The 18,039-nt window shown below is 59.0% G+C and overlaps 2 protein-coding genes across 6 annotated transcripts in view; one reads left to right on the forward strand and one right to left on the reverse strand.

The window, feature by feature from the left end:
- CASP9 (caspase 9) overlaps nt 1–6,892 on the forward strand; it is a 43,135-nt gene extending 36,243 nt beyond the window's left edge. For 2 of the 5 annotated variants that reach the window (XM_072828238.1, XM_072828244.1), the window contains 3 exons: nt 1,243–1,356; nt 2,601–2,675; nt 3,716–3,982. In XM_072828238.1, the coding sequence (XP_072684339.1) occupies nt 1,243–1,356; nt 2,601–2,675; nt 3,716–3,967 (441 nt within the window). In that variant the 3' untranslated portion in view covers nt 3,968–3,982. Of the gene's footprint in view, nt 1–1,242; nt 1,357–2,600; nt 2,676–2,728; nt 2,900–3,715; nt 3,983–6,337 lie in introns of those variants that run through there. The other 3 variants (XM_072828239.1, XM_072828243.1, XM_072828240.1) reach the window with 3 other exon arrangements.
- Nucleotides 5,186–11,200, reverse strand: LOC140634387 (chymotrypsin-C-like). The gene is made up of 8 exons (XM_072828245.1): nt 11,042–11,200; nt 9,935–10,026; nt 9,742–9,839; nt 8,561–8,686; nt 7,654–7,790; nt 6,758–6,903; nt 5,825–5,977; nt 5,186–5,249 (listed from the first exon to the last, which is right to left on the reverse strand). The coding sequence occupies exons 1-8, from the start codon at nt 11,079–11,081 to the stop codon at nt 5,235–5,237; spliced, it is 807 nt and encodes a 268-aa protein (XP_072684346.1). The 5' UTR covers nt 11,082–11,200; the 3' UTR covers nt 5,186–5,234.
- Between the last annotated feature and the right edge of the window lie 6,839 nt (nt 11,201–18,039).

Genomic DNA, 18,039 nt, shown 5'->3' on the forward strand with positions numbered 1-18,039 from the left:
AAGTCCTGCCGCTCTCTGATTGGACCTGCCTCGGGTCACTTGCCCATCCCTGGACCAGTTGTGGTGCTGGGAAAGGGGATGCAGTGTGTTGATTGGCCAGGCCTGGAGCACAAGTCCCGCCCCTCCATCAGGGCATAAGGCTGCACCCAGACCATGGGTGTAGGAGGGGTAGGGGCGGGTTGGCTGGGAGATGAGACTCCAGGCCTCCGGAGAGGGTATGGAAGCTAGGCAAGTAGAGAGCAAGAGACCCCACAGCCTGCTTTCTCCCCTTTGGGGCTTAGTTCCTCATTTATATGTTGTTGGACACCAAGGCAATCTGGAAACTTCTAAACTGGATTGGGTCCTGGAGGTCTCCCTGCAGGCAGGCAGATGCAGAAGGGAACTTCTCATGGGGTTTATGACTCATTCGAAAGGATTCCTCTGAGAAGCAGTATCCTAGGGTGGTTAGAGGCTTGGGTTTACACCCCTGTGCTGCCGGGTCCTGACTCCATGGTTTGGATCCTTGAGCCTCAGAGAGGGTGGTCTGGACCAGCACAGCAGCGCGTGGTTTAGGAGCTGGTTAGAAATGCAGACCCTCGCATCCAGACCTGCCTCAAGTATTAGAATAGCAGGCATTCCTCAAACATTTCCATCAAAGAATCCTGGTAGATCAAGGTTGGCAAACTTTTTCTGTAAAGGACCAGATTGTAAATACTTTTCGGCTTGAGGGCCATACGGTCTCTGCTGCAAGCAGTCGGCTCTGCTGTCGCAGCGTAAAAGCAGCCATATGGCGTAGCTGCGTTCCAATAAAACTTTATTTACAAAACCCATTGGGTTTGCAGTAGAGCAGTGATTTGGGGTCTAGCACTCAGGAGTCATCAGATCGCGAAATGTCTCAGAAGTCTCATCTTTTCATCCAGAAAGCTGAATCTGAATTTTGCAGCTTCCTTCACAGCATAGGTGGGTTTATTTTATTTTCCCTCCTACCCAATCTTCAGGGAAAGTTGATGCTTTGGGAAGAAGCTCTGGGTTTATTCTCTGCCTTTAACATCCCTCACCCTGGTCTGCCACGAAGCAAACCTTTGCAGACCCATGCCCCAGCCTGGTGACAGGGACCTGGGCCCTCAGGCCTGCTGGGAACGCGGCTCTGTCTCCTAAGGAACAAAAGGGAGAGGCAGGAGTTGCTCATAGGGCCCAGGTGTGAGGTCAGTAGTACTAATGACACCTCCCACAAGCGGCTGTTATCTCTCTGGCTCTCGACAGGGAAGGAGCACAGAGGCCCATTTAACAGACGGGGAAACTGAGGCTCTGAGAGGTGAAGCGACTCGGCCCCTGACCCTGCTTGTCAGTGGTGGTGGAGTTCAGAGCTCCGGCCCAGTGAGTGCCCTCCTGTGCTCTTGATTTGTGCCAGAGGTACCGTGGGTGGGCTGGAAGGCCGACGTGGGCCTGATTCTTCACCGCTCCCTGTCTTCACGCCTTTGGCCGTGTCCTCCCGGGAGGGGGGTGAGAGACACGTGGAGCCGAGCTGCCCCAGCAGAGTCCTGGGTGGGAGTGGCGTCAGCCACAATCTTCAGGCCCCACCCCCGCTAACCTCGAACACGCTGTCAGACCAGCAGAAATGCTTGCCGTCGGTGCACGCGGGGGCGCGGCCGGTTGTCACGCGCTGTGATCCCCGCCGGCCTAGCTGATGCGCCGCGTGCAAACTGCTCGCGAGCACCTGTTGCCTATAATTGTCCTCTCAGTCTTCTGTGTCAGGACTCCCTTCCCTGAGGCGTGTCCGCACATCCCCGTGGCTCCTGTCCCTGGTAGGGCCGCCGGGAGGCCGCAGGACAGGAGGGGGTCCTTAAGGTTTGGGGTTAATAGAATAATGTAGTTGCTCGTCACACAAGCCCGTTACCCGCTGTGTGATCTTGGGAGGGTTTTTAAACCTCTCTGAGCCTCAATCTCCTCGTCTGTAAAAGGGGGATAATACTCAGGGTCGTCACGACGATTAAGAGACTGTGCACGTGCTGCCCGGGGGTGGCCACTGGCCAGAGATCTCCGGTGCTTAACACTCAGCGGCTGCAGGAGTCTCCCAGCGGCGCTCAGTGTCATTGGCACGTGGGCTCTCGGCCCCCAGCTGGGGGTGGGAGGTGGGAGGTGGGAGGCTCAGGGCCTCGCTGCCCGCTTTCCCTCGCTTCCAGCCATCGGTTTGTGACCTCTTGACAAAGGCCCCAGATCCTTGCTGTCCCCCAAGGGGGTCCCTGGCACCCCTCCCTTCCCCCTCCCTGCACTCCTGCAGCATACTCTAGATTTTGCCAGAAGGGAGGAGGGATGGCGTAGTTATTTCCTTTTGCTGCTTCAACGATCACAAATGCCGCGGCATCAAAACACAGAGAGGAATTACCTTAAGGCTCCAGGGCCGGGGCCCGCAGTCCGTCTCAAGCGGCTCCAGCTGCGCGGGTCCGGTGTGGAGGCTCTAGGGCCGAGCCCCTTCCCTAGCCTTTCCCAGCCTCTGGAGGCTGCCGGCCCTCCCTGGCTTTGACCCCTTCCTCCACCTGCCAAGCCAGCAACGAAACATCTCCAACCCTCCATCGGACCCTCACCCCCCGCTGCCGCCCTTCTCTCCCCTCTGCCGCCAGACCTCCTGCCTCCCTTGCGAGGACACTGGGCTCAGCTGGGCAGCGCAGGATCATCTCCCCATCCCGAGGTCACAGGTTAGTCCCATCTGCAAAATCCCTTTTGCAACACAAGGTAAACACATTCGCAGGTTCTGGAGATCAGGACGTGGGCGTCTCCGGAGGCTCCTATTCTACCAACCACAGACAGGCCCGGGACGCGACAGTGGCTCTCGTCCCCGGAGTCTGAGAATTTCACATTCTCGCTGGACAAACAGAACCGTGGCTTATGTTTTATCATTTACTAGCTAATAAAAAGTAATTTTGATAATTCAATCACACCCATGGGAATCTATTTTATTATTTATTTATTTATTTATTTATTTATTTATTTATTTATTATTTTTTCATGGGGGAGTTTATATAGATTTCAGATGGGGGGTGGTGGTGGTGCAGCTACGCAATACGCCCCTTATATTCGCCTCTTAAATGAGTAGCGAACTCTTACTGAAGTGCTGAGCCCCTCTGTCATCACTGCCTAGGTCGGGCCTTGTTGAGTCTGTCCTAGGTCACTGCAGTAGCGTCCCGGCTGGCCTCCGTGCCTCCGCTCTTGGCTGCTCCCAGTCGCCCCGCATGCCGCTGTCAGATGAACGCCCTGTGTACACGTGTGAAGCCAGCGGTCCCTTCTCTGTCTACAACCCTTCTGTGGCTCCCTCCTGCCCTCGGGATAGATTCCTGCAGTCCCCTGCCCCCGCCACAGGGCTGTCCGTGAAGGGTCTTTGCCCACCTTCCCACCACATCTCCTGCCACTGCCTGCTCGGGTGGCCAGCCATCCCAGTCTGCCCGGGACTGTCCCAGGCTTAGCTCTGCAAGTCCCGCATCCTACAAACTCCTCAGCAGCAGGACCGTTGGTCCCTCTAGCTCTGCCCCGCGCCTTATGTTCTAGCAACACCTGCTGCTTAGGGATGTCTTCCAAGCAGCTCCTGCGACGCTGCTCATGCCCTTCTCTCGGTCAGGAAAGCCTCCCCTTATGTTATCCCCCAGGGTACCAGTTAGGGGCGTGTTGAACTGCAGGTAGCTGACAACCTGAGTATGGTGGTTAGAACAAACGCGGATTTATTTATTTATTCTTCATTAAGAACACATTCAGAGCCGGGTTGCTGGCGTCGGGTCTGCGGCTTGCTGATGGTGGAGCTCCTGTCTGTGGTTCTCTTGGCCATGAAGTGGCTGCCTCAGCTCCGTGCGTCACATCCGTATTCATATTCTTGTGGGGCAGTAGAGCGTCGTGGTCAAGAGCGTGGGTTCTGGAGCCAGATTACCAACCTCTGGACCTCAGCCCCATCCCCTCCTGGTTAGGTCACCCTGGAAAGTCACCAGCCCGGGATCCCTAGGAGGCTCAGCGGTTTAACGCCTGCCTCCAGCCCAGGCTGTGATCCTGGAGACCCAGGATCGAGTCCCACATCGGGCTCCCTGCATGGAGCCTGCTTCTCCCTCTGCCTGTGTCTCTGCCTCTCTCTCTCTCATGAATAAATAAAATAAAATAAAATCTTAAAAAAAAAAAAAAGAAAGTCACCAGCCCTCACCAGCCTCAGTTTCTCATCTGTAAAACACCTCGTGTCCAGCCCCCAGCAGCATCTTGTATCCTTGGCTACCCTGCTATTCAAATTTTGAGACTCAGCTTGGGCATCACCACCTCCAGGAAGCCATCCTGGAGTCCTCCTGCCAACTGACGCTGGTTGCAGCATCCCCTTTCTATGCTCTGATGGGGGGACCCTGACAGCTCAGGACCAACCAGAGGCAGTTGTAGTGGGGGGCTCTCCTCACAGGGATCCAGAGCCGGTGTGGGCGCACCCCCGCCCCCGCAGAGGAGAGCCTTCCCAGGAACGCCACGGTCAGGGGTCTGGGGCCCCACTAGGACACTGGATCGCCCTTTCTTTTGTCCCCATTTGCCCTCTTGTTGGCCTCAGGAGGGCTCCCTTCTGTGGCTCCCGTGTTACTCACTGGCCATCCGTTCCTATGACCTGGCCCAGCTCTTTCTTCTCTCTGGGACTCAGTTTCCCTGCCTGTCTCATGTGGTGCAAGCGTTTCCAGCTCTGACCCACTGTTTTCTCCAAAACTGTGCCCTCTGAGGGAGGCGCTGGGGCCCCCTCTGCCTCATGGTGCCCAGCACGGGGCTGGCGTAAGGTCAGGGCTCAGAGAGGCCAGGCTGACAGCAGCTTTGGGGGCCGCTCTGGGGTGGGGGCCGACGGGGGGTGCCTCTTTCTCAGCAGCCAGGGGTCATCCCTGAGCAACGGGCATCCCCCTGTGGCCATCCTTTCTAGGCTGGGGAGCCCCCCCCTGCAGCTGGGGGGGCCTGAGGACTCCAGGATCAGGAAGGGGGTGATTTCATCAGGCCCCTGTGGTTCACAGCTTGTGACATGTTGGGGGGCAAGTGTCTGGCGCGTCCTTAACTCTTGCCCTCTCAGGCTACCATGTGGCTTGCGGAGACCCCCCCACTTCCTCCACAGCCTGACCAGGCTGGCCGAGGGGCTCTCTTTGCACCCCTGGCGTGGAGCCCTGCCGAGCCCGGGACCGCGCAGGGGAGGCGCACGTCAAGAATGCAGGCAGCCTGGGGGGTAGGAAGCAGGTTTATTGGGGTGGCAGGTTCCCAACGATGAATCACTGCTGCATTTTCTGGAAGAGCAGAGGACAGGGTGAGGGACTCGGTGGGAGGGGTGTGTGTCCCCTTCTGGGGCAGCGCTAGGCTCTGCCGGGAGCGAATGCTGCCCGACGAGGGGACTGGGAGGCACGGCAGGCCGCCCTGGGTCTTGACAAGCCAGTGTCGCCCCTGTTCTCGGGGCCTGAGCCCCTGGGGCACTTCCGACCACGGGGAAATGGGGCTCAGGACACACTGTGCCACCGGCACGAAGGCTCGTAGCGCAGAGTGACCCCCAGCCTCTGGTCCCCCAGCCTCTGGTGTGGATAAGGCCACCCACGATGACCCCTCGCCCCTGCTGGGCCCGGCTCGGCCCCACTGTCCTGGGGCCACGTGTCACTCTGGGGCCCTGAGGGGGGTGCCTAGGACACGGCCACACGGGTCTACTGGAACCAGCAGAGGCGTGGATGACGCCCGTCACTGTGCCCCTCGCCGCACCCAGCTCGGCACTCAGCGTCCCCCGGGTGGGCACGTGGACGTGTGACCCCACGACCCCGGGGCGGGGATAGGGGCGGGCGGGGGCGGGAAGAGGGGCCCGGAGCCAGGCACCCACCTCGTTGATCCAGTCGATGTAGGCGGACACGCGGGTGAAGACCGTGGGCTTCTTGAGGGTGTTGCAGCCCAGGCCGGAGCCGAAGCTGACGATGCCCCGCACCTCCCACGTGCCGTTCTCGGCCTGGCAGTTGAGCGGGCCGCCCGAGTCCCCCTGTGCCAGGGCAGGCGGTCGTCAGCCGCAGGGCCTCCCCCAGAGGCAGGCCGGGGAAGCGGGGGCGGCAGGACGGGGCTGGAGCCCCCCGCGGCGAGGGAGGCAGAGGAGATGCGGCGTGGGGGTGCCAGGCTAGCTCTTAGGTTGCTGCGTGATCTTGGGCTAACGATAACCCTGTCTGTGCCTCAGTTTCCCTTGCTGTTCAGGTCTCCGTGCATAAGGCTCTGTGAGCTGCCCAGAGAGGCCAGGGTGCCGGGAGACCCGAGAGGCCTGAGACAGTGGGGAAGGTGGGTGTGGGGAGAGGGGCTGTGTGTTTGGGAACAGGACAGTTTCTGACTGTTCTAGATGTTCCTGTGTCAGACTCCCCAGGTCCTCTGCCTCCCTAGCTGGATGGAGCTGGTGGTGTGAAGGAGCATGTGCAGAGATGTCACCTAAGTGTCTTCTATGCCTGTTAGATCGGTCCTCACGTCAACCCTGTGCTCGCTGAGTCTCCGTCTTACAGGTGGGAAGGTGGAGGCGCAGAGAGGGTGAGCAGGTTGCCCGAGACTGCGCAGCCACCACGTGGTGGGATTGGGACTCCAGCCCGGATCCTCCCGCCCTCGCCACGGCGCTGAGGGCTGGGGGTGCCTGCTTGCCCCTAAGCCTCCTGGGCCCGACCAGGGAAAAGGTTAAGGGTTTGCTCGTGTGGGTCACCCGCTCCCACCCTCCTTTACCCTCCTCACTGCCCCCTTCCCCTCGGCCACCTGCAGTAGGGACGGGGCGCGGGGCCTGCGCACTCACGTTGCAAGATGAGATGATGCCGTCGCCCCCGGCACACACCATCGTGTCCTTCACCATGGTTCCCCACCAGTCTCTCTGGGTGCAGGTGGCGTGATCCACTATGGGCTGCAGGCCCTGCTGCAGCTCGTCGGCAATGGGGCCGTTGGCTGGTGGGGAGGACAGAGGGGGGCCCGGACTCAGCCAGGTGGCCCCGAGCCTTCAGGGAGCAGGGGGCTGGATGGGGACCTCGTGCGGGCCCTTAATCGAGAGGCACGACCTTGACCTGTGGTCCCCAAGTGTGGCTCAGGACCCCTCTGAGGGTGGGACAGGGGGCACTGGGGGGGGGGGGGGCAAGGCTGGTCTGTAGAAAGCCCTCACGGGATAACCACAGTATTCTCTCTTGAATTTGGATTGTGGGGTTTCCATGGTCAGGCATTTCCTTGTGGGTCTCTGCTTAGGTGTCACATCGGTAAGGATCTTTCTCACCCCAAGATTTTCCAAGTACCGATGTGCATTTTCCTCTAGGTCTTCCCTACCTTCGCTTATTTGCATGCAGCCTTTTAATAGGCATACGGGGGTACCGTACGCTCTAGTCCCCTACCCTCAATGGCTTATTTTATTTCGTAGTCACTTAGATGGCACCAAGGATGCCCCAAGCACCGTTCTAAGCACTCGACAAAGTCTACCCTTGTATGCACGTGTTAGAGCGTCTGGCACGTGGTGTATGCTCAATAAATATTAACCGTTACTATCACAAAGTTAAAAAAATGGTGTTAAAAAAAAAAAATGGTGTTAAGCTGTTTAGACAGAAAGGCCAAGTGATGGGCAAACGTGGGTGGTATGCTTCTTGCGGAAGCTGCTTCCTCCAGGAAGGCTCTCATGATACGCCGGGCGTGGGGGGTGGGGGCTGTACTTACTCCAGAGGCGGCCCCAGCCAGTGACGTAGCAGGGGTAGTCCTGAGGCAGCAAGGAGCCCGCCTCAGGCAGGCAGGCCACCTTGATGGTGTCACTCAGCTGCACAGGCTCCGCCAGCTTGATGAGGGCAATGTCGTTGCTGGAATCCAAAGTGGAGGTGGTGAGTGTGTAGGAGGGCCCTGGCTGGGGTCCACGCTAGGCCGCTCAGTTAGCTGGGAGCCGGGCCTGGGGTGGCCAGGGGTCCTCCGCGAAGCTCTCAGGCCTCCCGTTCTTTCCATGGGGCCCGGCGATGGCAGGGGACGAAGGATCTGCCTTCTAAGGCCCGGCCCTCCCCTGCGTGGAAGCCTCTGCCTCCTGTGCTTGCAAGGGCTCGACAGCCGGGAGGCAGGCGCTTTCCAAGGCACTGCAGGCTGCGTGTCAGCCAGAAACGAAGCCAGAGCCCGTTGGAAAGATCCAAGAGGGGCATTTGCAGCTGCGATGTTTAGTATTTCATGTTAAGTGACCCCAGACAGACCTGGTTTGATTGCTCTTCCTGCCACACACCGGGCTGTGTGACCTGGGGCCTATGTCTTAACCTCTCTGAGTCCCCGGTTCCTTGTCTAGGGCTGACGTGAGGATTAGATAAGTCTCGGCCTATAAAGTGTTTATTGCAATGTGGGCATGCAGTAGGCGCTCCATAAAGGGGAGTCCTGGCTCGGAGACTCTGGGAAACTTGGCCAGCGAGGGAGATGGGAGAGGAGTCCGTCTCCACTTAGCCTTGTTCCATGTGGCATAAGGGGGTCGTCTGGCGGCTGTTGAGGGTGAGGACGGGGCCCAGGGACAGGCTGGGAGCAGGCTCTGTGGCTCCACGTTAGGGACCCCTCCTTCCCGCGTGCTCCCCCCGGGGGCCGCCAGGCGGTGGGGACTCACCGCACCAGGAAGGAGTTCCACTTCTCGTGGACGACGATGGACTCCACGTTTGCAAACACGGAGCCTTCCTCATCTTCCACGACCAGGTTGTTCTTCCCCAGGGCCACACGGTAGGTCAGGGTGTCGCTGAGCAGGGGTGGGGGGGGCGGGGGGCGGGTCAGGCTGGCTGCCTCCCCTCGCCGGCCAGTGGGGCAGGGAGGGGACTCAGGGCTTCGGTGACCCAGGCCCGAGGCCACCGTGGGAATCGTTCAGAGGGGAAGGGGGTGCCTCTCTGCACTGACCGCCCCCCAGGGCGCAGGGTAAGGACCCTGCTGTGGGAGTCAGGTCTGCCTTGATTCCTAGGTGGGTGGCCTTGGGCCTCAGTTCCCTCATCTGTACGGTGGAGCCCGTTGCACTTACCTCCCAGGGCGGCCGCCAGGTGAGCTAGCCCACGCCAGCACCCCTCTTGCCCCGTGATCTCGCATTCCTCTCACCCACCTCCTGCTCCCCTCACGTACTCGGCTCCCGCCACACCCGCTTCCCAGTTATTTCTCAAACCTACCAAGTAGGCTCCCTCCTCCTGGTCTTTGCATTGGCTGTTCCCTCTGCCCAGGACACCCTTCCCTTCCTTGCTTCACGTCTTTGCTCGAGTATCCCCTTTTTGGAGAGATCTTTCGCTGGCCACCTCTTTTAATATAGGACCCCTGGGACGCCTGGGGGGCTCAGCGGTGGAGCATCTGCCTTCGGCCCAGGGCGTGACCCCAGGGTCCTGGGATCGAGTCCCGCATCAGGCTCCCTGCAGGGAGCCTGCTTCTCCCTCTGCCTGTGTCTCTGTCTCTCTCTGTGTCTCTCATGAATAAATAAATAAAATCTTTAAAAAATAAATAAATAGGACCCCTTGTATTTTTTATCCTGCCTTATTTTTCTTCGTTGCCACTTGATACGTTGTACGTTTACTTGCTTCCCGGCCTGTTGCTCTTCTGCTGGAACGTAAGGTCCCGAGAGCACAGGCTTTGTCCTGCTCCTGTGTTCCCCGGGCCCCGTCGCGGGTGCATAAGAAAGACTTGTTGAATGAATACGTGAACAGCTACGAGTAGCTTATTTCTCCCAGTGCCTGGAGTGTGTAGTAGCTGCTCAATAAAAGCAGCTGATCAGGCTCCCACCCCAGGGCAATGGGGGGGTCCCCGGGCCCCCCCATTCACCTGATGCAGTGGGCAGCCGTGAGGACGTAGTTGTTGGCAATCAAGGTGCCGCCACAGGTGTGCCTCCAGACGCCATTCTTGAGGTACTGGAGAGAGATCTGGGGCAAGGCGCAGGAGGGCCACGTGTCAGCCCGGGACCGTGAGCCCGCCACCCTCGCCCGCCCGCCGCCCACCCCTGCAGCAGCGCGCTTACCTGCCAGGGCCAGCTGTGGGGCCTGGCGTTGTCTCCTCCCACCACTCGGGCAGATAGGTTGGGCTGGAAGGTGGGGACTCCGCAGCTGGAGGCTGGGGGATTCAGGACCCGAAGCGCACAGGTGAGAGGGGCTGGCGTCCCCAGCGGGGAGGGGGCAGGTGGGAAGAGCACAGACTTTGGGGCTGGGAGGGCATAGGCTCGGGTTTTACTGTGCGGCTTGCAGAGTTCAGTGAAGGGCCTGGAACAGAGTGAGTGTCTAATACACTGAAGTAAATAAAAAGGTGGGAGGCGTGTGCGCGCCGCTGCACCTGCTCCTTCCTCCTTCCCCTGTGGTCCCTTCCTAGAGCTCCCGTAGTGGGGGTGTGAGAGCACTGAGTCCAGGGGTCCAGGCCGTCGTAGCTGGGGGCTGTGGGGAGCGGTCTCTGCGTGGAGACAGACCCGGACTCAAATTCTGGCTCTACCGCTAACCAGTCATGGGATCTTGGGCAAGCTCCTCAGCCTCCCTGAGCCTCAGTTTCTCAGGGAGGTGTTGATAGGCCCCGCCTGTCAAGGATCAAATCAGCCCCTGCACATAAAGGGCTTCGCACAGCGCCTGGCGCATAGTAACCATGCAACAAACAGGAGCTGCTGTTGCTATTTATGACCGTCATTGTTGTTGTTGGCTGGAAGGACTCCTAATCAAGTGCTCCCCTTTGTCAAAAAAGCCAGTGACATTTAGAGAAGTGACGTGGCTTGTCAAGGTCCCACCGAGTGTTAAGTGATGTTCAAGCCAAGCCCCTTGATTCCTGTCTGGGAGATGGGCCCCCAAATGGGTGCGCAAAGCATCAGTCCCTGAGGGAGAGATGCCAGCCCTGGGCAGGCTAGGCCTTCGTGGTCCCCAGAGGGAGGCCAGGATGGGCCGTTACTATGTCATCAGCCCTATTTTGCAGATACCGAAGCAGAATTGCTGAGAGCAGGCGGTGGGCCTGTCTGACAAGCAGCCGGTCACCCCAAAACCCCTCACCTGGGGCCCCGGACAGCAGAGGGCCCCTGTTCCTCTCCTTGCCCCCCACACCCAGCCTGAGCTCACGGCCTGCTGCTGCTGCTGGTCCCCAACCCACCGCTTACCATAGGCCAGGAGCGCGGCAAGGACCGTGACACCCAACATGCTGCAAGTGGGACTGGCTCAGGATGGAGTGGCTGTTGAGCCGGGTGGGGACACACTTATAGGCAGGCGTGGGGCTGGGCCCACCCGCTCAAGGCTGAGCCGCCCCTTGGGGAGAAACCTGTTCTGACAAGGCCTTTTCCCTGACCTTGGCTGGTTACTGTTTAATTCGGGCGGGAGATGAGGCTGGCTCAGAGGCATGGATTCCCCACATCTCCTGAGACAGCACATTCTGAGGCTGGCAGGTTTGGGGGACCCCCCCGCCTCTCTGCCCGGAGCGTGTTCTCATCCCCTCTCCCTAACTCGTCCTGTTTAGTTATCATTTATCGGGCAGTGTGCCTGGTACTTCTTGTGGTCACTCAGTAGTCCCGACAACATGAAGGAGACATTTTCATCCACTCAGGAAAGAGGTGGGAGCCGGGACTCAGAGGGTCGGCGATCGCCCAGGGCCACACAGTGGGAGCACCAGGGCCAGGATCTGAAGTCAGGACATCTGACCCCAGTCTGGGGTTCATCCTGCGGGGACACCCTGTTTCCTTCTCTCTCTTCTTCTCTCTCTCTCTCATTCAGCTAATATGGTCTGGTCTTGGGGTACCCCCTGCCTTCTTGCCGTGGATGGAGGCTGAGGTCCACGGAGCCTCGGGAAGGTGCCCAACTGGCCACATTCCTCCCCAGAGCCAGCCCAGTTATCTCCCTGCAAAGTCCTGGTTTCCCCGCCTCTAGAGTGGGTGCATGGGACCAGATACATCCCAGGCTCCTTCCAGCGCCCAGGCTCTCCATGACTTGAATGTCAGGGTCAAGTGACAGATCTGGGTTCGTGGTGGGTTTCCCTGTGGCTCCAAAGCCCCACGTGTCCAGAATTTCCACCCGGAGCCCCGGCAGTTTGGGGTCAGCCCGTCCCTTGCAGTAGCCCATTTGCCCCAAGGCCCGACTCTGGCCCCGTCTCCCTCCCCTTCCTACTCACCCGCGTGCCCTCGAACCGAGCCCTCTGCTCACCCTAGGGATTATCTCCTAATAAAGAAATTCAGAAAACCCCACACTTTGCTGTTAGCGGGGGGTATCTGAGGGTGGGGAGGATTCTAGCTTACGTGGCTTATACAGGTTACATTCTTTTTTAGAAACAAGCATGCGTTACTTTGATAATATAGAAATCAAGAAAATTTTGATAAAGAGACATAAAGACAGGGAGGGTATGGATAAGGGGGGGTGGTCTGTCCTGGTGTGATGATCTCAGGCCCGGGGCCTGGGCCTTGGGCATCTCAGGCCATGGGGAACTTTCTGGTGCATTCTAGAGGCCAGTCCCGACGGCGGGCCCAGTGGCCACGGCCGATCCACCTCCGACCCAGAGCAGATGGCTGCCAGGCTCTGCGAAGGGTCAGCCCGGCCTGCAGACTTTGTCGGACACGGAAATGCAGACTTCGTGGTGGACCTTGGGAGCCGCAGGGCCCGGACAGCAGGAGGCGAGGCTCCGTTGGCGGCTTGCTGGATGGTCCTGCATCTTGAGCAAGCTCTTGGGCCTCAGTTTCCCTTGAGCAACCTGGGGGAAATGATTCACTGGGCATCTACGTGTGGGAATTTGCTGGTTTGCACTCAGAGATACAGCAACCTCCCGGCGCCCATCTCAGTCACGGGCGCGTAGCTACGCCAGCACGCAGGGACAGACAGACACGCACACACACACGCCCCTCCGCATCCACAGACACGCACGCACCGATGTCATATGGATAAAGCACAGGGCCACCTGCAGAGCCACGCGCCCCACGTTCAAACACGTGCCCAGACACAGAAATGGCCACAAACACTCAGGCACACGAGCGGTGAGGTTCCAAGGGGAAAGGTCGTTGTTTTTTTTTTTTTTTTTCTTTTCTCTTTTTTGGAATGTTCACAGAGAAACTGACCCTTTTTTGGAGGGAAGTAGCCAGCTGCTCTGGAGGCGTAGACAGCATCCGCTTTAGGGGCGCTTCCTCTTTTCGAGGCCTGTACCGGGGGCCTTGGATGCGAGGCAGTACCAGCAATGGCACGTGGAGAGAGCCGAGGTCACCCTAATCGGCCTCACATGCTGAAGACGGGAAGTTGTGTGCTTTGCCCACTCTTGGGCCACACTCTTGAAGGAGGGAAAACCCAGGGCCATAGCTTCCTGGCTGTGTGACCTTGTGTTAATGACTCAACTTCTCTGTGCTTCTGTGCCTTCATCGATAAAATGAGGGCAAAAAAAAGAAAAAAAAAAAAAGCGGGGGGTGGGGCAGCCCGGGTGGCTCAGGGGTTTAGCGCTGCCTTCAGCCCAGGGCCTGATCCTGGAGCCCCGGGATCGAGTCCCACGTCGGGCTCCCTGCATGGAGCCTGCTTCTCCCTCTGCCTCTCTCTCTCATTCTCTCTCTCTCACTCTGCCTCTCTCTGTGTCTCTCATGAATAAATAAATAAAATCTTTTTAAAAAAATGCCGTCTGCCTCTTATTGCAGGGAGTGCCTGGCATACGCCAAGCTCTACGTAAGGGAGCTGCTATTCTTTCCTGTTGTCCGGTTCTCACGACAAAGCTGGAGTCCGGACGTCACTGGGCCCTTTGGCCTTTGTGGGCTTTTAAATTTTTAAATTAATTTTTAATTTAAATTAAAAAATATGTAAAAGCCTGTTTTAGGACCGCATAGGTATAAAGGCTAATATAATCGAAGCTGGTATCACGTAATATAAGCCTGGATTGTATTCATTCTTTCCCTGCTGATTTTATAAGAAACAAAAGATTCTTGCAGGCCCTAAAGGTCTCGTGGGCTCCAGCACTGTGGCTGCGGTGTGGATGGATCCATCAGCCCTGGCTGTGGCCCATCCTCTGTCAGGTTCTGTGACGCTGAGTGACGGAGTGAGACTTTGGGGAATGTTCTGTGGCTCATAGGAGCCTTCTCTGGGCCTTGGAGGCATCTCTAGCTGTGCCCAGGGGTAGCCAGGGACAAAACTGCATTCTCACTGGGAGCAACTGGGCCGAAGTGGGTGCTCCCTCTGGGTGTGTGTGTGGCTAGTGCCAGCCCCCGCTGGCTGGGTGCTGATGCAGCGGACGCTGTGACTCCGGTGGTCCAAACTGCCTAAGTTACGGCCGTGACATGTGGGTGGCTCACCTGATTTTCTGGTGCTGGTAACCAAAGCTAAAGACGCCGCCATGGGGTGAGAGTGGAGGTTGTCGATATCTGCAGAGGGGAGCCTTGTGGAGTGGATTTCCCGGATTAACTTCTTTTTTCTTTTTTAAGCATTTTATTTATTTATTCATGAGAGACACAGGCAAAGGGAGAAGCAGGCTCCCTGCAGGGAGCCCGACGCAGGACTCGATCCCGGGACCCCTTGGTCACGACTTGAGCCAAAGGCAGATGCTCAACCACTGAGCCACCCAGGGGCCCCTTGGATTAACTTGATTAAAGACTTGACTATTTTGCTTGCGCAGTCTGTGAGGTGCTGACACGTCGTGGAGCTAGCAGCCGGCCGGCCCGCCATCCCTCCCTCCCGCATTCGCTGAGCACCTGCCGTGCACAGACCCTGTGCTTGGGCTGCAGCTGCAGAGGTTAGACCCTGCTCAGCACCGCTGGAGCTCCCTGCTGGGGGGGCAGCAGGTGTTCCCCCGCGTGTTCTGGGCCCTGGGCTGGGAGCCCTAGACGAGAAGAGGTTCGTTCCTCCGGGCCGGGGGCTCAGTGGCGTGCAGGTTGAGAAAGGATTCCTTTCCTACGGATTCCACGTCCACAACAAATTTGAGGACTTGAGGGTGTTGAGAACGCTGGGATCCCCATTCTCATCGCCTTCAACTCTGTGCTTTTCAGGGTCTGGAGTGGGGCCTCCCAGGGCCTGGGCTGCGAGGTCCCTCGGACACTCAGGGCCAGACTTCCTGGAAAAATAATCCAGGGTGACTTGGCAGAGGGGGTAGATGGGGGGGCCTCGGGAGGAGCAGCATCAAGGTTGGGAGTGAGACGGTGGTGATAGCCTGAGAAACGGGGCAGGTGCCACTGATTGGGGCCATATTTTCCAGTGGCTGGGATAGGACTCCCAGGTGGCAGGTGCTTCTGGGGTGAGGGCCACCAAGCGGCCAGCGGGGGCAGGTGTTGGCCGTGCTTCTCCTTAGGACCAGATGGAAGTACTGGTGCTGGGGGTTCAGAAGGGGCCTGGAGGCTTGCTGATGGGTGTCAGTGATGGGGGCTGAGAGGATGGGACGTGGGAGGGGATCAAGGAACCATGTCCCTTTCCCAGTCTTGGGTCCTGAGTCCCTCGGGGCCCCTTCATTCCTCAGTCTGGTCCCTCTGCCGGGGAGTGGGGGTCCTGGGCAGGCTGGGGCTGAGGGGCCCCTCCCAGCTGAGACCTGCTGATGTGGTGGAGGGTCCCGGTGTGGGGCAGCTGGAAGGCGGGGCTCTAGAGCTTGAATTTATTTTATTTTTAATTCTTTTATTTAAAAAAGATTTTAGGGCAGCCCGGGGTGGCTCAGTGGTTTTGTGCCACCTTCGGCCCAGGGCGTGATCCTGGAGACCCGGGATCGAATCCCACGTCGGGCTCCCTGCATGGAGCCTGCTTCTCCCTCTGCCTCTCTCTCTCTCTGTGTCTCTCATGAATAAATAAATAAAATCTAAAAAAAAAATTATTTATTCATGAGACAGAGAGAGAGTGAGGCGGAGACACAGGCCGAGGGAGAAGCAGGGTCCCTGGGGGAGCACGAAGCGGGACTCCATTCCAGGACCCCAGGATCACGCCGGGAGCCAAAGGCAGATGCTCTACCGCTGAGCCACGTGGGCGTCCCTAGAACTTGAATTTAATCCCTCCCAGTCGGTGTCCTCCGTCCCTTTGTTCTGAGACCTGCTGAGCTAGGACGTCGGGGGTTCTCATATTCTTCCTTTGGGGAAGGGCAACGCTTAGCCTAACAGGCTGTGTTGATGGTGGTGGCATCTTAGGCAGTGGGTGGCAGGTGGGGGTGGCATTCCCCAGCACACACGCTCCAGGGACCCCCGCTGTCCCCTCGCAGGGCCTGGGAGGGAGCCAGGGGCCGCTGCAGTGCCAGCGACGGCCACCTGGGGGCAGCGATGCCCAGCCCAAGCCCACACTCCCTCACCTGAACTCAGGTGGCACCCCTACCTGGGGACTGCGGGGCTCCGCTGACCCGAGAGACCCTAGCTCACCCCTGCCCCCGCATTGGACAGACGGGGAGACCGAGACCCAATAGGAGCCTACAGATGAGGCTCCCATGCCACACGGGGAGCACCCGGGTCTCATCACGCTGCCCTCCCAGCCTGTCTTGCTTGTGCGTGTCTCCGCTCCGGGGAGGACCTGGGGGGGCTCTAGGGTGCATCCATCTGGAACCCGCACAGAGGCGGGGTCACTCCCCGTGCACACCTTCCTCTGAGCTTGCCTGGTGGGGTGGCTGCGTGGGCGAGGGGGCAGGACCTGCATCCTGTCCCCCAACCTGACCTGGTCTCCCCCTCCACCCAGCCTGTGTGCCTTGGGAGACTCCCTGGGAGATGAATCAGCATCTCATGGGCTGGTCGTGAGGATTTCCTAAGTATCTGTAAAGCACTTAGAGTAAACCCTGCTGATAGGAGGTGGCATCACACTCAACCTCTCCCATTAGGAAGGGTCTCCTGGGGGGCGGGGGGCCTCTGACAGGGCCCGGGAGCCACCTGAGCAAGTGTTGCCCCAGGACCAGGTGACACAGTCCCCTTCCTCCCTCTCCCAGGCCCTCCCCACCCCCTCCACCGACCAACAAGAACCGCACACACATAAGAATATAGAATTTTATCTTATTTTAGTTAAAAAAAATAATTGTACCACCAAATGAAGAAGTAGCTTTCTTTGGGGGAAGGTGAGAAGGGAAGGGGGAAAAAAAAAAGAGCAATAAGCCAAAGAAAAAGAACTTTTTATATTCATCTGTATAAACATATCCGCTAAGGCAAACGCAATCCCGGGCCAAGGCTGCCGCACTGGGGTCAGTACCTCCTAATTTCCGCAGGTTCTAAGGCCAAAAAAATAAAACCTCTGCAAATCCAACAGTTTTGTGGACTCTGGGGGCATTTTACTAAAATAAAGAGTTATCAAGTTTAAAAAGCAGTGACATTGTCATGACACACATCGGAAGTTGCATAACCGCGGCCTCGACGGCCATTCACTTGTTTAGACGGGGTGACGGGCACAGTTTCACGACACGGCAACGGACACGGACACACGCACGGACACGCGCACACGTGGGTGAGCACACTGGGAGCTGCGTGGGACCGGGCTGGTGGCGCAGGCTGGGCCGCAGCCCGTCTGGGGAGGGGCACAGGGAGGGCTGGGGTCCCCATGCTTCCTCAGCGGGTGGGGGGACGGGACACGTCCCATCGCTGCTGACGAGGCGGTGCACGTCACTCGGGGAAGGATGGCGCGAAGGGGCCGAGCGAGGCCCCTGGTCCCCACCGCCTGGTCCGCGCAAACCACTTAAAGCACTTCTTGGACGCGTCCCGGGGATCGGAGCCGGGCGCTGGTTCCTTCCCTGCGAAGGGGCCAATCCCTCGTCCCCACCCTGCTCTCCCTGGACCCCCGGAGCGGCCTTCCCTCCCACGATGCCTGGCATGGCCGGCAGAGCGGGGGCCCGTGAGGTAGATTGGCACAGCTGCCCCCCACCCTGCCTGGCTGGGGTCCCCACGTGAGCGTCCTGGGTCCCTTTGCCAAAAGAGAAGCATGCTGCCCCCACTGCACCCCACACCCCCACAAGCGGGAGGAGGCAGGGCTGGAGAGAACAGGTGGGGTGGGGAGCCCCCAGTGCCTCTGATGAGCCCCTTAGGTCCCGCTCTGCTGCAGAGCTGGAGCCCCCCCAGTTCTCGCTGTCCGCCCTCCCCCTGTCTTGGAAGCGGCTGGGGGGCCCCAGGACAGGCGGCCTGTGGGCGGGGAGGAAGGGAGTGTATGGAGGGCGGGCACCCCGGGGTTGGGGGGGCCAGGGCCAGGAGCCGGGCGGGCAGAGGGGCGGCCG

The sequence above is a fragment of the Canis lupus genome, chromosome 5, assembly GCF_048164855.1.
Source record: "Canis lupus baileyi chromosome 5, mCanLup2.hap1, whole genome shotgun sequence".
NCBI classification, from domain to species: domain Eukaryota; kingdom Metazoa; phylum Chordata; class Mammalia; order Carnivora; family Canidae; genus Canis; species Canis lupus.

What these genes read in the sequence shown, in the direction of transcription:
- LOC140634387 (XM_072828245.1), bottom strand. Translation starts at nt 11,081, where the DNA reads ATGTTGGGTGTCACGGTCCTTGCCGCGCTCCTGGCCTATG. An exon ending in CCCACAGCTGGCCCTGGCAG is followed by an intron (nt 9,840 to 9,934) that starts GTAAGCGCGCTG and finishes GCCTTGCCCCAG; the next exon opens with ATCTCTCTCCAGTACCTCAA. An exon ending in TGGCTGGGGCCGCCTCTGGA is followed by an intron (nt 6,904 to 7,653) that starts GTAAGTACAGCC and finishes CCTCCCCACCAG; the next exon opens with CCAACGGCCCCATTGCCGAC.